Genomic DNA, 17,782 nt, shown 5'->3' with positions numbered 1-17,782 from the left:
CAGCTCTTCGATGGCGTTTCTCAGATGTCGGCAGTTGTCAGTTTTGTGGTCGGTGTGGCCGTGGTACTCGCAAAACTGGCTTGCGTCACCGTCCCCCCTCGCCTTGGGGGGCCTTGCCCATTTCTGTCCGTCATTCTTGCTTAGGGTAAAGACCTCGGCTGGAGATGCGACCAGGGGGGTGAGACTACTGTACCGCTTCTGGTTGTACGGTCCCGAACTCCCCCCGGCGCCCGCCGAGTTCTGTTTCCTATTAAATCTCTCAGGCCGTGACCTATTCCCGTCACGGCGACTTTCATCTATGTTGTCCCGGCGGCTATTCCTCTCTGGGTGCCCAGCTTCACTGTGGCCTACCCAGGTCTTGTGATAGTCCTCCACTTTTACGGCTCGGTCGGCCATCTTTCTGGCGGAGTCCAGGTTGAGGTCCTCGCACTTGATCAGCTCGTTCTTGAACTCGCCTTTCGGGAGGCCTTTCATCAGTGCGAAGGCCGCCAGTTCGGTGTTCAGCTCACGGATCTGCTGAACTTTTGCGTCGAATCTCTTCACGTAGCTCCGGAGGGACTCGTCCTCCCCCTGTCGGATATTGAGGAGATCTGATATTTCCACGGCCCTTCTCTTGTTGCAAGCATACTGGGCTATGAAATTGTCTCTCAGGTCGGCATAACAGTATACCGAGCCGTTAGGTAGTCCCTTGTACCAACTATGGGCCATCCCATGCAGGGTCGTTGGGAAGACTCGGCACCACACCTCATCAGGCTGCTCCCATACCGACATGTATGACTCGAAAGCCTCGGCATGGTCGGTTGGGTCGCTATCTCCTTTGTATGATAAGGGCGGCAACTTCGACTTTAGTCGGCACGGGGACTTCGAGGACATAGGCACCGAGGGGTCATGTCGACCACGTGTCGAATGACACGCGGCGATCGGCTCCTCGCAACCTTAGTCCGGCTTCTCTCCCTCTGGCGGGAAGGGCTTCTTGTTGTCCGACTTTGGAGAGTCGGACTTCTTTCATTCCTTCGGGGGTGGCCTCGTTGTTGCCGCGCGACGCCCCTCCCGCGAGTGGGGAAGGACTCGGTGTTCCGCCACTTTGGCACCACGGGCTCTGTCTGGCGTCCTAGCATGCCCAGCTCCTTGTATCGCTCCGGTCAAGTTGTTCGGAGTCACTTTATGGGCCCTGGTCACCTGTGGATGCGCTGCCGTCACCGTCGTCGTGACAGGGGTGACCGGCGTACTACCCATCAGGTCCAGGAATAACTTTAATTTGGCTGCATCGACCACATGTCCCATGACAGTGACTTGGCCGGTAGGCAGCGGTGTTTCTGGCTCTTTTGGCATCCCATACGCCGGTTCAGTGACTCGGCCGGTGGGGGACTGCCCGATCTCGGAATTATGGAACGTGTCATCCTGGTAGAATGCCATTCCTTCACTCACAGTTTCTTGTTGCTTTGACATCTTCTTAGCTCGTTGAATGGTTTTGTTTTTGTTTTTTTTTTTGCAAGGAAGGTGACTAGCTTTTAGTATCTATCCCCACAGACGGCGCCAATTGTTCCAGGTACAATTCCGGAGCAGGATTATGACCACTTAAGCTTGTAGAATGACCTCGTTGCTTGTTTCTTCCTTTCGCTCTCTCCTGTAAAGATGAACAAACTGAGGGCTCGGTTTGGTACCGAGCGTACTCACTCCGACGCCCAAGTCAGTAAACTTAAAGAGATAAGTTGTGTGTTAACTTGGCAAAGTATATTGTAGAGAGATAAGGGAGTTTTATACCAGATTAAGATGATTTCGGATCCTTTTCTCAATGAGAGAAGTGGAGTATTTATAGACTTTCACCTTTTGTCACGTAGTGGCCAAGTGGCCAAGTGGCTAGCAGGTGGAAAGACTATCTTACCCTCGGCCGAGGGACCCATGCCGGGCCGGCAGGCCTGGTTGACTCCATGCCGAGGGGACTGGATGCGAGTACGCGGATATGCCTCTCGGCCGGCTAGTTCCCGAGCCGAGACCCAAGTGACAGGCCGACAGGCTTTGTCGGTTAGGCTGTTAATACGTTGACTTGCTGTCTTTTAGCTTTGACCTTGCTCAATATGTTAGACTCGGTCAGCGGGTGCAGAATATGCCCCATCAGTTTTCAAGCTTAATTTTTCAAAAGTGTTTTTTTAAAAGCAGAAATAACAAATAGTTGCTTCTATTTCTATGGAAAAATATAAATATTTAGTTCTTGAGAAATTTTGTTTAACTTTTAGAAGACTATGTGTTTGGCCAAAAAGTGTTTTTGAGTCCAAAAACACTTTTACAAACTAGGCCAAACACACACTAAAAGAACGCGGACCAATTCGTTTTTTAATTTTTTTGGTGTAGACTATCCGGTTTAGTCCGGATTTGAGCCGATAAAACCTTAACACAGATGCATTTACAGGGCTCGAACACGAGATCTTTTAACTTTGGTTAAGTTAGAACAAACCTTTGTCAGATGATCAAAGTGTTCATGGTAAGTTAGAGCAATTCGTAACTGATTTTGAACTTAAAACGTTAAATTCACCAATTTATCCTCAACAATGAACTAAATAAATGTCCAAAACGCGAAAAACGAGGCAAAATCACCGCGAAAATATGTAAATAAATTGAATACCCAATATCATAACTAACTAAATAGCAGGAATCCTAGCTACAGTTGCTAGAGCTGTATTTGCAAAGGAATGGACCGTCCTTGGTCGATCCATTCCATGTGTTATTAGTCGACGAAAATGTAACTGTGACGCCTTTACAAACCATCTTCAAGTGGCAGCTGTATCCGTTTCCTCCATTATAATCTGCTTGCCAACTATCGCCGTGAAACATAATAGTGAAATCCAAGACGCCATCGCTAGCCAATTTCGTAGTAATAGAGTCAATGACCTTGTCTGGGAGTCGTGTATCGGCCGTACCCATTTGTACGGGTATTGTTTTTATGGATACGGCATCTTGGTGGAAAGGCGCAATCGTTGTGTTGGATATTAAGTGACGATCATATTCAATAGTCACTTTAATCGGTTTAAATAATTGGGCGTCCTTTGTGTTGACGGTAAGGTTGAAATATTGATTGCTTGTGATTGAATTATTATTAGGACGAGAGAATGTCATCGAAGTAACCTCGAGAAAATCAACTTGGAATGTGAAGGGAGGATTACCTTCTGTTAATATCACTATAAGGAAACCACCAACAACAAAAAGACCAATTGCTGTTATTAGGATTGTGCAAATTACAGGATCCTTACAGAAGCGGCGGTTGTTGTTGCCGTAGTTGTTGTTGACGTTATTGTTGTCGTTACCGGAAAACGGCCATATTTTTGGCATGGTGTATAAGTCACAGTTTTTGTAGGAAGCATCGTGTTATTGTTATAGTCAATAAGTTTGTTTATATAGGGAGAGTAATGACTTATGAACTCTAGGATTTCTCCTAAATAAAATTCTATCTTATTTTAGTTTAAGATTGTTTATTAGAATTAGGAACCCATATATTATGCAAGTAGCGTATGATTAGGAGATTATGACTTGTACAATTGTACAATTATACAAATTCTTGCTTAAAGCGGAGATATACATATTGTTGAACAGTAGAGATCACCTGTTCCACTTTTATGTCCCATCTTGTGTCTCATTCCATTAAGATTTTGACACATCACACTCGAAATAATAAAAATGGTAATATTATATATCAAAGTGCTAATGTGTCATTAGGAGAGGTGATAGGACATAAGATGGGACATAAAATGGGACAGAGGATTTGCTCTGATTATTGAATACCGACGAATTCTTGTTATGGCTCTGTTTGGTAAATGACATATTGGCCAAATTTCAGCATATTGGAGAGGTTTAGCATGTTTGACTTACGAATATGTTATTTAGAGCGTTTGGTTAATGGCATATTGAAATAGCATATTGGGGTCCAATATGCTATTTTGCAATATGCTACTCCTACCACTTACCAGCATATTGGGTTAGTGGATTAGAAAAAAAATTGTCTTCTTTACCCCTTAAAAAATATTAACATTCCTTTAATATATTTAATAAATAATTTATTCATATCCTTATTTGTCATTTTACAAAGGATCTAAACAATCTGTTAATCTAAAACTGTCAATTACCAAACACTTGTAACACAATTTGCTAAATAAATATGCTAGTCAAACATGTTAAATCATTATGCTAGTCAAATCTGCTTTCTGAATCTGCTTCTGCTAATATTAATCCGTTGTTTAGCCATATGTCTTTTAGTCTACACATTGAGTCCTAGTACATCGATCCCTATTTTTTTTTTTTTTTTTTAATTTATTTACAACAATTAATGTAGAATAATATTATACTGTATTAGAAATACATATCTCTCGCTCTATATATATCTCATAAGTCATCATGATTTATTTTTATAATCTTTAAAATTGCGTACCTTAGTATAGGTAATACGTAGGGATTAGGGACTCTATTGAATGATGACGAATTCTTTGCTATAACTGATTACCCGGTGTATCATATTATCGTTGATCGACAACTTTATCGCAAAATGAAGCTTGATTGAGACTCGACAAACCCGAGTCGACCCAAAGTCGTTTGCAAGCATTGGTTGCATTTCGAATACCAAATATCATCCTCGACATGGACGATAAGTTTACCTTTTTCTCAAGAACAATAAAAGACTACTTCATAACAGAAATTTATAACTCAGGTAATAAGTTATAAATTTACCCTTTTTTGCATAATTGCATGTGCTTGAATTTGCTTTACAAAGAACTTTTGCATAAATTTACCCTTTTTTGCATAACCGGGGGAGTCGAATTGGATGGGGCCAACTCCATATAATTGTCATATTAAATATTTTAATAAAAATCTTAATTTTTATCTTTGACGCAACAGATCAACTCGTTCTTTTTAGATTTCGACCCGAAACTAACGGATCATTTGAGATTCAGGTAGAATGGGCAAGTTTTGAGCCTAAGTACCTAAGAACCCCGGCGAGTCGAGTTGGATCGGGATAGATTTTCTCTTTTTGTTAGAAAAAAATAGAAACACCACAAAATTGAATCTTTCAAACAGTTCAAAATCAGTACATGACACCGTGAATGACTAACGAGGTCCCTAGTCTTGGAAGTCGATAAGGTATGTAAGATAATAAAATTATAAATTTAGAATAACTCTTTGATTTGATCAAATCAAAGGATTATTCTATTGTCATAAGATTACACTAATTCAATTAGCGTAATCCTATGACAATAGTGCGTACAATCAAACATAATATTCTGAAAATAGAAATTGATTTCTGATATGTGATGTTCTGTATTAAGGTAGAGCTTCTATACACGAAATTCGTGTCCCTGGTGAAAGCCGATCCAGTAATCCACACATTACTACCGCTATCACCAAAAGGAGAAATTTGCGACATTAACGGAAACTGCGTGGAAGCGGCAGAGGACGAGCTATTCAGGCTAACGACAAAGGAAGGGAAACTGACAGTGGAAAGAGAAACTGTCAGACAAGCAACAGCTGATTTTTCGCCAATTTTGGAGTTCGAGCAAGATCCGGTACAAATTCTGGACGCATTGCTGCCATTGTATTTGAACAGTCAGATATTGAGGGCGTTGCAGGAGTCATTGGCCAGCGAACTGGCGGCGAAGATGACAGCCATGAGTAATGCTACTGATAATGCGAGTGATTTGAAGAAATCGCTTTCGATGGTTTACAATCGACAGCGTCAAGCTAAAATTACTGGTGAAATCTTGGAGATTGTTGCTGGTGCCAATGCCTTAACTTGAATGTGTGTATTTTCATAATACTTGGTAATTAATTACATCGATCACCCAAATGTTATTATGTTGTGTTTTTTTGGTAAAACAAATTATTATTATTATTATTATTATTGTTGTTGGTATAAATGTTGGATGTGTGTATGTTAATGACGATTTAATGAACAGCCAGAGAGATTATATGATGTTTGATATACCTCATTTTTTCGACAAGTTTGTTACTACTAATCTACTATTACTATGATGGTACTATGTGCACAAACTTCGTAACTGTTTATGATAAAAGAGAAGTGCGGACGATTATTTCCCCGAGTTCACTTAACGCCATTACAAGTACCTACGAGACAATAATCACTCCCTCGATTTCACTTAACGCCATTTCAAGTACCTCTTAAGGAAGAATTACATAGCCACAAGTTTGGAAGGCTAATTGGTCAAAGCAGTCGACTCGACTAACATTAGTTCTTCACTAGTTAACTACAGTCTTCACTTAACGCCATTTCAAGTACATCTTAGGAAAACTTGTATTTTTGTGATCCTTTTTTTTTCCAACTTTCTCTCATTTAGACATTTCCCTTTGTTATGTTATCATACTAATACCACCTTTGGTTACATTGTGACAACCTTATTTTGCATAAAGAAATGATTTTTAAACTAAGAGGATATTGGAGGTGTTACAATTATCATATAATTTTTAAAAAAAACTATACTAAAAAACAAACCAAAACCTGGACTTGGGGCCGGGAATGATTTAAGCTTGAACCGAAGTTTATCAAACCGATTCAAAAGACTCGTTAAGCAGGGTAGCGAATTGATACTTCTATAAGGCTACAATTAATATAAAATTCAAGTCTTGAAGTCTAGGAATGACTAATTAGGGTAAGAGTCCATCATCCATCATCCATTCTCATTATCATATTTCTGTGGTGATTGATAGGTCTTCTAAGAAATCATGATAAACTAAAAATAGCATGAGACCTACAATTTACAATATATGAGTTCACCATACTTACTAACAAATTAATTAAAACGATTTTAAAAACATAGGCTTTAATTATCCCTTCATAATCCATAATACAAATATACTCCAAAGATTAGTTCGCTAATTAGCTAATTAACTTACAGTACAATACATAAGCTAAAACTCCACAAACCGAAATTTAGAATACCTTCTCACTCGCTGTCACTAAAACTGGAGTTCCGTTCCTCGGAAATTAATTTAGGAAAATCACTCCATTCTACACACACTTTAATGATACAGTTCCCCTCACCCTTAATCGGCTTAACATCAGGAACCATATTAAAGGTAACATCCGAAGTCAAACGTTCTTTAGGAAGTTCACGAGACAGCGGACTTGCATACAAGTTGATGATAACCGTTAAGAACGCATCAACTGGCACAGCAACCACAGATTTTGAAAGTGGTACGGTACAACCAGATTGGAGATCTGAAGAATTACCTCGAAAAAGGACACTCTGATAGCATGCCTTGTCATATTCAGTCAAGTATGTTCCTTTACTGTGCCTAGCAACAATACTCCCATCAAGAGAATATCTAACATCCGGATATTCAGCACACTCGAACGAAATTCTCACTTCAGCTTGCCTTGCCTTGGAAAATATTGAATAAAACACTGCCGCGTAGCCATGTCTACCGGGAATGACGGAGCAAATACGCTTATCATACCAAGATATCGGTTCCTTAGCATAGTTATCATCCCAATAAATTTCTCCCTCAATCAATACCCGACCTTCAACATCCTTAAGCCTTATCCCCATAGACAAATACTCTGATAAATTAAGACAACGCCTTTTGACATTTATAGGAATGGTTTCCACATTTCCAGAAAGTATGACAGGATTCCGCATTTTTCTGTCAAAATATAAAAACCCGGTCCAATTGTCACGAACTAACATTTTTCCGCAGATCTTTAACTCCTTATTAGTATCGTGATGAACCATAACTGTATACACCTCCAATAGGGAACGCACAGTCCTGCCAACAAAACGGAGAAAAATGATTGTACATCAGATGTACTACCTCATACTTGATGAGTTTTTGTGTATTTTTTTGAGTTCTATAAAGCTTATAAATTACAATTTGGTTTTATGACGTCAAAAATCAAATTTTTATGAGCTTATATGTAATTTTTTTGAGTTATAATGTAATTTTTTGAGATTAATATCTAAGTAATTGAACTCAAAAACTTTATAATAAAACTCAAAATTTTTAAATTAAAACTAAAAAACTTTATCTTAATGCTCTAAGTACTATAGCATCTGATGTACTACATCAGATGTAAAATCCATTTACGTGGTGTCCAAAGAACAATTGTTTGATACAACACCAAATGGAAACTAAATGTAAAATCAAAACAATAAAAAGTAAACATAATAAAGAGTTACATACCTGCGAACGTCGTGTACTTGTATATCAGGTTGTATATCAGTGGATATCTGAATGGATTAGCAAATAAACTCATAAATAGGAATTACATAAAGAAAAATGAGACCGGAAAAAAATTTAAAAATAAAATAAGCGAGGCGGAAAGGCACACGACCTTGGGGCATTCAGAGGGCTGCTTAAATTCATCCTTGAGTTGAAGTGGGTGACACCAATACACATTAAAACGGACAACGAAATCATTATTAGCTACAATATCACACTCATCAGTATGAAGGTCTCTAGCAAGGAAGTCTGCCTGACAAGTAATATCATCTTGTTGGTGTAGATGAGGTTGAAATGATAGGTGAAGATCAATTCTAAGAAACGAATATGCAGGAACAACCACCACGTCTCTAGAAAGCTCTATAGGAACGTTAGAGAATGCCTCAATGGGCTGATTAGACGAAGTGTTAAGAAGCACTATCCCGGGATACCTGTGACCATATGTGTTCCCACAACGAGCAGTAATTTTTCCAGACAGATTAAGAGGCACAGAAACACTATCATTTGTCTTAATAAGCGTGATTTCAAGAATAGCCACAATCGCAGCAGGGAAGGCTGCATAAGTGACAACAACAAAATTATGAGCAACTTGTTGGACGTTGTTGTATTGATTGATATCGGTCAATTTGTCAAAATAAAAATCTTTTTCGACAATGGGAGTATCATCAGCCTTATCCTTAAGACTAAAAAACATATGCGACCAAGAAGTAGAAACAAGACATTCGACAGGCATATCCAAAGATAAGAGATTGTGTTGGGGAGTTAAAGTCTCGGGATCATCAAAGTCTCGACAATAGAGGTCATAGGGAATTCTATTTTGATCTTCATCATATATAATAATAGTACCATAAATCTCAATCATATCACGCTTCCCAAAATAGTCGGGGTGGACAGCCACAGAAAATAACTCAGAAAAAGGTGCAGCAAGAGTGGCAGGGAAGTATGGGTGCTTCTCGAGATAATTCAACCATTCCTTATTCTCCATTGGAATTTCTTTACAGTCGCGGACATCATCCCGAGCCATAATTCTAACATTAACAACAGCAAAGAAATAGAAATAGAAAAAGAAGCGAATGAAGATGTTAAATTAATGCAAAGCGTGAATCTGGCAATTCAATTCAAACTAAACCCTAAAAAAAATCAATTAAGTAAGCCAGCAGATTGAGAAATAGATGCATAAAGAGAAAAAGAAATGAATTGAAAACTTAAATACATCAAATAAGTCAAGTAATAACAAAGAGAAAAAGAAATGAATTGAAAACTTAAATTAATCACAATTTAGTTAAAAATCAACAAACATAGTAAATATCATCAAATCGTCTTTTTAGAGCAGATATGATCACAAAAACTCGCACACAATACTATTAGGTGATGGTTTTGAGAGCCAAGCTGCGACACATTACCAATTTACCACATCACCAAAGGAAGAATATTTAATGACTACTTTATTCACTAATATGATTAAGTGTGAATCCGTTTTACAGTAGTATAACTTAGTAAAACCGTCTTACACCTTACATAATTGCAATTGTACGATTAATTATTTACTATATGGTTTTATTACTTTCTTTCAATACTTTGCTCACAACAAGCAAGAGTGACACATTTTCATTACTTTAATTTGGTGGAAATTTCTTCAAGATCTTGGTGGATAAAATATCTTTGCAGCTTACAATTTTACTTCGTATAAATATGGCCACTTGTAGTATGTAAGAATGTAACGGAACAATGGATGGACGTTAGTTGCAGGTCCTTAAAGCTTTGCCTTAATATTTGAGGTCCTTATAGCTATCTAATTGGATAGTTTGAGTCCTTCTATTGTAGTTTACTCCTAATCTCCTATTACTTCACATCTCAATTAATTTCTTTATGATTTACTCACTCCGTCCCGGTCATTTATTGTCCTATTACTTCACATCTCATTTTTTTTTTTCTAAAAAATTCTTGAATTACAAAGAACTTTCTTAAACAACATAGGTAAACATGAAAAATCGAATAAGGTAGATTTGATAAGAAAAAACCGGAACCTATACTCACAAAAATACTAATTTTGGAGTACATATGTATTAAAAAAAACACGGCAAAAATATAACTAACAGCAGTGCGTCTTGCCTAACACCGCCTTATTTCAGACCGCAATAAGACCTCTCACAAGTAGAGATGGCAACGGATCCTGGACCCTATCCAGATCCGCGGATCCGGACCCTGATGGGTAGGATATGGATCCTAATTTTTTGGACCCCGTGGATATGGGTTGGATATGGATCCACTTATTTGAAAATGGACCTGGATATGGATCTGGATCTGGAAAATTTGGATCCGCCAGATATGGGTCGGATATGGATCCAACGTTAGTGTGGCGGATGCGGATCTGGATCCTATCGGACCCTACCCAGATCCGGTCCATTGTCATCTCTACTAACACTACACAAACACAATACACAAGTTGTAAGTTAGAGATGGCAACGGATCTTGGACCCTATCCAGATCCGCGGATCCGGACCCTGATGGGTAGGATATGGATCCTAATTTTCCGGACCCCGTGGATATGGGTTGGATATGGATCCACTTATTTGAAAATGGATCTGGATATGGATCTGGAAAATTTGGATCCGCCGGATATGGGTCGGATATGGATCCAACGTTGGTGTGGCGGATATGGATCTGGATCCTATCGGACCCTACCCAGATCCGGTCCATTGCCATCCCTACTCACAAGTGAGAAGCACATGGGTGGTGAGACACCCCCATGTGCTTTCCCACTCACCCTAGATGGGTTTTTTGTGAAAGAAAATGGTATCCGTCTGACCATTTCAGACGGATATGGCGGTCTGAAATAAGAATTTGTGAACTAACAGCACTACCTAACAACATTAAATCTGAAGAAAGTATTATTTTTTTTAAGATGATACTTGGCTTAATTAGGGGGCTCAATTGATTAATTTAGAAATAGAAACGACAAGCTGACGAGAACTGATTTAGAGCATGTTTGGCCTCGATTCTCAAAAATGAGTTTATGTTTTTCAAGCTTAATTTTTCAAAAGTGTTTTTCAAAAGCAGAAATAACAAATAGTTGCTTTTATTTCTATGGCAAAAATATAGATATTTAGTTCTTGAGAAATTTTGTTTAACTTTTAGAAGACTATGTGTTTGGCCAAAAAGTGTTTTTGAGTCCAAAAACACTTTTACAAACTAGGCCAAAACACACACTAAAAGAACGCGGACCAATTCCTTTTTTAATTTTTTTGGTGTAGACTATCCGGTTTAGTCCGGATTCGAGCCGATAAAACATTAACACGGATGCATTTTTAGGGCTCGAACACGAGATCTCTTAACTCTGGTTAAGTTAGAACAAACCTATGTTAGCTGATCAAAGTGTTCATGGTAAGTTAGAGCAATTTGTAACTGATTTTGAACTTAAAACGTTAAATTCACCAATTTATCCTCAACAATGAACTAAATAAATGTCCAAAACGCGAAAAACGAGGCAAAATCACCGCGAAAATATGTAAATAAATCGAATACCCAATATCATAACTAACTAAATAGCAGGAATCCTAGCTACAGTCGCTAGAGCTGTATTTGCAAAGGAATGGACCGTCCTTGGTAGATCCATTCCATGTGTTATTAGTCGACGAAAATGTAACTGCGACACCTTTACAAACCATCTTCAAGTCGCAGCTGTATCCATTTCCTCCATTATAATCTGCTTGCCAACTATCGCCGTGAAACATAATAGTGAAATCCAAGACGCCATCGCTAGCCAATTTCGTAGTAATAGAGTCAATGACCTTGTCTGGGAGTCGTGTATCGGCCGTACCCATTTGTACGGGTATTGTTTTTATGGATACGGCATCTTGGTGGAAAGGCGCAATCGTTGTGTTGGATATTAAGTGACGATCATATTCAATAGTCACTTTAATCGGTTTAAATAATTGGGCGTCCTTTGTGTTGACGGTAAGGTTGAAATATTGATTGCTTATGATTGAATTATTGTTAGGACGAGAAAATGTCATTGAAGTAACCTCGAGAAAATCGACTTGGAATGTAAAGGGAGGATTACGAGCATAATAGTCTTCTATTAATATGTCTAGAAGGAAACCACCACCAACACAAAAAACAATTGTTGTTATTAGGATTTTGTAAAATTGAGGTTTCTTATAGAAGCGGCGGTTGTTGTTGTTGCCGTAGTTGTTGTTGACGTTATTGTTGTCGTTACCGGAAAACGGCCATATTTTTGGCATGGTGTATAAGTCACAGTTTTTGTAGGAAGCATCATGTTATTGTTATAGTCAATAAGTTTGTTTATATAGGGAGAGTAATGACTAATGAACTCTAGGATTTCTCCTTAAATTCTATCTTATTTTAGTTTAAGATTGTTTATTAGAATTAGGAACCCATATATTATGCAAGTAGCGTATGATTAGGAGATTATGACTTGTACAATTATACAATTATACAAATTCTTCCTTAAAGCGGAGATACATACTACTGAATACCGACGAATTCTTGCTATGTCTTTTACCCTACATATTGAGTCCTACTACATCAATCCCTATTTTTTATTTTTTAATTTATTTACAACAATTCTCGCTCTATATATATTTCTCATAAGTCATCATGATTTATTTTTATAATCTTTAAAATTGCGTACCTTAATAGATAATACGTAGGGATTAGGGACTCTATTGAATGATGACGAATTCTTTGCTATAACTGATTACCCGGTGTATCATATTATCGTTGATTGACAACTTTATCGTAAAATGAAGCTTGATTGAGACTCGACAAACCCGAGTCGACCCAAAGTTGTTTGCAAGCATTGGTTGCATTCCGAATACCAAATATCATCCTCGACATGGACGATAAGTTTACCTTTTTCTCAAGAACAATAAAAGATTACTTCATAACAGAAATTTATAACCCGGGTAATAAGTTACAAATTTACCTTTTTTTGCATAATTGCATATGTGCTTGAATTTGCTTTACAAAGAACTTGTGCATAAATTTACCCTTTTTTGCATAACCGGGGGAGTCGAGTTGGATCGGGCCAACTCCATATAATTATCATATTAAATATTTTAATAAAAAAATTAATTTATCTTTGACCCACCATGTCAAATCGTTCTTTTATGATTTCGACCCAAAATTAACGGGTCATTTGGGATTCAGGTAGAATGGGCAAGTCTTGAGCCTAAGTACGTAAGAACCCCGACGAGCCGAGTTGGATCGGACAGATTTTCTCTTTTTGTTAGAAAAAATAGAAACACCACAAAATTAAATCTTTCAAACAGTTCTAAATCGGTACGGGAGACCGAAACATATGACGTCATGATAGTCATGACACCGTGAATGACTAATGAGGTCCCTAATCTTGGAACAATCCGTCCAGGGCTGTCTAGGAAATTTGGGCCTGTACGAAAATTTAAAATTCGGTCCCTTAAAAAATACGAAATAATTATAGATATAATTTATGCTAAAAATGATTTTTTCTGTTTTGTTTTGTAAATATGATTAAGATGATGTTGAAGTTTAACTAGTATTTACTCAAATTCTTGTAACTTTAGTTCATGCTATAAATAAAGAGGAATTATTTTCGAAAATATTAAAAACAAATAGTCCTAGGATTTTTGGGTTGATAGAATTTATATATTGCACGATGGAATTCACAAAGGAACATGTAAAGACATTATTACGTACGGGTGATAGATATGCCGTGAACAGAAAAATTGACTTAGATCTTTTGTTTGCCTCTTTAGTATAGCAATGAGGATTTAGGGCCCCCAAAAATATCGGGGCCCTGTTCAACTGCACCACTTGAACACCCTTAAAAACGGTCCTGATTACATCTTTTAAAACCGTCTCTCTTAAAAATTCGTGATCTTGGAAAATGCAATGATTTAATTCTCAGAAACCTCATTTATTTCAGATTCTTGTTTCAGTCGATTTCTTATGTAGATATAGAAACGACGAGTCGAGAACAGTCCGATTAAAGGCGGAGCCAACATAACTCGTAAATGACTTGAAACCACTTTCGTTTTAACACCATATACACTATCGAATCGAACTTAAACATTAAATTCACCCATTTATCCTCAACAACAAACTAATTAAATAAATAAATCACCGCGGAAATATATATATATAAATCGAAAAAATGTAAGCCTAATTCAACTCTGATTTCAATTAATTAACCAACGTAAATACCTAAAATTATCACTAGCTAAACAACAGGAATCGACGAATTCGCATCATAATTCTAATTATTATCACAGTCTTTTGAGCTATATTTGCAAGAGAATGGACCGTCCTTGGTAGATCCATTCCATGTGTTATTAGTCGAAGAAAGTGTAACTCTGACGCCTTTACAAACCATCTTCATGTCACAGGACTCACCAGAGTTACCAAGAAATTTATAATCAGTGTCCCAATTATCGCCACGAAAAATAACCGTGAAATACAATACAGCTTCACTAGCCAATTTCTTACTAATAGAGTCAATGACTTTGTCTGGGAGTCGTGTCTCGGCCGTACCCATTAATACGGGTATTGTATTCATGGATAGGGCTTCTTGGCGAAAAGGCGCAATTGTTGTGTTAGAGACTAAGTGATGATCATATTGAATAGTCACTTTAAGCGGTCTAAATAATTTGGCGGACTTCGTGTTCACGGTAAGATTGAAATATTGATTGGTTGTAATTGAATTATTAGGACGAGAGAATGTCATTGAAGTAACCTCGAGAAAATCGACTTGGAATGTAAAGGGAGCATTACGGGCATTACGAGCCTCCTCGTTTTTGAGTGTATAAAAACAACCAACAAGAGCAGCAGCAAGTAATATTATTAGAAGTGCGGAACTTAGAAGAGTCTTCCAGGAAAACGGCCATATTTTCGACATGGTGTTGAAAACTTGAAAAGATGAAAGATTCAAGTATGATGTTATTGTCTTATTGTTTATATAGGAGAGCCTATTTAGTGGGAGAGGTGATCTCAACTCGTTTATATAGTTCGAGTAATAAACCCTAGGATTTATTTCTCCTAATCTTATCTTATTTTGGTTTGTTATATCTCCTAATCCTTCTTGTTTTCAACTTTTGTTTTGCACCACGCCACACCTTTTGAGCGAATAGATAATTTTATTAATAAAAAAGTCATACGATAGTTACATAATAAACTCACTCAGATAGACATGGGATTTTTGGAAAGTTAAAATAATTTCGTTAATTATTTAACGTAATTTATTTTCGCAGTACGATTTTTACTCATTTCAGTACATTTTGCCTATAGCTTTCCATTGTCTACCCTTGATTAAAAAACGAGATTTGCAGTACAAACATGTACTGCGTCGTTTAACATTCACCCACCCAATTCCAACCAACGTTGTACACAGCCGCCGCCATCACCACCTTATCCCCACTACTGGCCGACTGCCCTCCCCTCCACCGACAGTGAACACCCTCAAGCCGTATGCTCAGAAATTAGATCGACAATATTGAAATCATGAATAACATAATTAAACAATAGTATAACATTCTTAAAATCACCTATCCAATTAATTTACAATACCAATTAATCAAGAAACAATCAAATTGCATTTTTCATATACAATTCAAGAATATAATCAAAACGGGAAAATCAAGACCCTGCTACAATGTGTACTACGAAAATCAGCACCCTTATTTAATTATGTCTTGGAAAATATTTGGTTCCCTAAGAGCATGTACTATAGAGAGTACATCCTCCTCCTCTTATTTTTTCTTTTGCCCTCTCAATTTTTAACACATCATTTTCTCTATGACCCACAATCATTTCCACTATCTTCATCCTCTTCTTATATATTTTTGTTCACAATAGAGAGGATCATCTTATCTATCCTCTACCATTTTAATTATATTTTAACTTCTATTAAAAGGGAAAAAATAAAATGTAAATATTAAAAATGAAAAAAATATGATTGGCTAGTTGACTCAAGGGCCAATGTTCCACTTCCTCTAATTTTAGAGGAAGTGGAGAACATCCTCCTTCTAAGAGGATGTTCTATGCATTGTCCACAATAGAGAGGACCTCCTCTTAGATGAAAGAGAGTGCTAAGAGGAGGTTATTTCCTCTCTATTGTACATGCTCTAAAACTGTGTTAGGGACCTAGGGTTGCAACAGTTGTACTATATATGTATTGTTTGTCACAATGGTAATACACAAAAAAATAATCCCAAAACTTCCGTCTTGTTGAGTTCCTCTTTAACTTTTTCTATTCTTATGTTAAGTATATTTTTGAAGAAGGTAAACAAAATTATTAGGAGCGGAGGGCGCAGTATTTGTTGTTATGAATTTATTTTACTACAAAGAACTCTTATAAAACAAGATAGGTAAACCGTAGTCCGTAAACATGAAAAAATCGAACTTAATAATGAAGTAAGTAAATTAATATAATTCGCGGGATTTAAAATGTTCCTAAATTTATGTCAAATTAGACAGCAATTTAGATATGCATAGATCACACACATTTTGCCTAACATGCGAAGAAGTAAGGCAAAGTCGATCACCTCGAAAATATATAAATAAATCGAATCGCATACCTAAGATTATACCTAGGAATCGAAAAATTGGCATCATATTAAGGGGGTATTTGGTAAATGGCGGATTGGAAAATTTTCAGCATATTCAAGGCTTTTAGCATGTTTGACTCATCAATCTACTATTTTAAGTGTTTAATAAATGGCATATTGAAAGAGTAGGATCTACTGTTTTCCAATATGCTACTCTACCTAGCATATTCGCATTAGTAGATTGTGAAATATGAATCCGTCAGCAATCTACACATAGATGCAACAATCTATTAACTAAAATCTGCTAATTACCAAACACTTCTACTAAATTTGCTAATTGAAATATACTAGTAAAATCTGTTAATGAGTTAATCTAATCTGTCATTTATAATCTGCTTGACCAATCTACTTCTGCTAATATCAATCTGCTGATTACCAAACAGGGCATAATTCTAATAATAACAACCCCTGTATTTGCAAAGGAATGGACCATTCTTGGTAGATCCATTCCATGTGTTATTAGTTGACGAAAACGTAACTGCGACGCCTTTACAATAAAGCACTGTCATGTCGCAGAAGTAATCGGATTCTCTATAACCTACATTCCAGTTGTCGCCGAGAAACTTAAATCATTAAATCCAAGACGCCATCACTAGCCAATTTCGTAGTAATAGAGTCAATGACGTTGTCTGGGAGTCGTGTATCGGCCGTACCCATTTGTACGGGTATTGTTGTTATGGCTAGGGCATTTTGGTGGAAAGGCGCAATCGTTGTGTTGGATATTAAGTGACGATCATATTCAATAGTCACTTTAATCGGTTTAAATAATTTGGCATTCTTCGTGTTCATGGTAAGGTTTAAATATTGATTGCTTGTGATTGAATTATTGTTAGGACGAGAGAATGTCATTGAAGTAACCTCGAGAAAATGTTACAAGATATTGGGATATGTCGAGATATTGATATATTCATAATTAGAAAATGGTGTTATATCGTAGAGAAACATCTGAATTGGTA

The 17,782-nt window shown here is 37.2% G+C and overlaps 1 protein-coding gene and 1 long non-coding RNA gene across 2 annotated transcripts; one reads left to right on the top strand and one right to left on the bottom strand.

Annotated features, from left to right (window-relative positions):
* Positions 1 to 5,095: 5,095 nt before the first annotated feature.
* LOC141655954 (uncharacterized) lies at positions 5,096 to 5,965 on the top strand. Its single transcript, XR_012548265.1, has 2 exons — positions 5,096 to 5,127; positions 5,313 to 5,965. It is a non-coding gene; the product is annotated as an uncharacterized LOC141655954 (long non-coding RNA).
* Positions 5,966 to 6,801: 836 nt separating this feature from the next.
* On the bottom strand, positions 6,802 to 9,350 carry LOC141656935 (uncharacterized). Its single transcript, XM_074464025.1, has 3 exons — positions 8,333 to 9,350; positions 8,182 to 8,228; positions 6,802 to 7,767 (listed from the first exon to the last, which is right to left on the bottom strand). Exons 1-3 carry the CDS (start codon positions 9,242 to 9,244, stop codon positions 6,945 to 6,947), a joined length of 1,782 nt encoding a protein of 593 aa, XP_074320126.1. The 5' UTR covers positions 9,245 to 9,350; the 3' UTR covers positions 6,802 to 6,944.
* Positions 9,351 to 17,782: the final 8,432 nt, after the last annotated feature.

This window comes from Silene latifolia, chromosome 5 (genome assembly GCF_048544455.1).
Source record: "Silene latifolia isolate original U9 population chromosome 5, ASM4854445v1, whole genome shotgun sequence".
Classification (NCBI taxonomy): Eukaryota; Viridiplantae; Streptophyta; class Magnoliopsida; order Caryophyllales; family Caryophyllaceae; genus Silene; species Silene latifolia.
The sequence above is the reverse complement of the archived record's forward strand: the minus strand, read 5'-3'. Positions and strand labels throughout refer to the sequence as shown.

What these genes read in the sequence shown, in the direction of transcription:
- LOC141656935 (XM_074464025.1), bottom strand. Translation starts at nt 9,244, where the DNA reads ATGGCTCGGGATGATGTCCGCGACTGTAAAGAAATTCCAATGGAGAAT. An exon ending in AGCCCTCTGAATGCCCCAAG is followed by an intron (nt 8,229 to 8,332) that starts GTCGTGTGCCTT and finishes TAATCCATTCAG; the next exon opens with ATATCCACTGATATACAACC. An exon ending in CAAGTACACGACGTTCGCAG is followed by an intron (nt 7,768 to 8,181) that starts GTATGTAACTCT and finishes TTTTGTTGGCAG; the next exon opens with GACTGTGCGTTCCCTATTGG.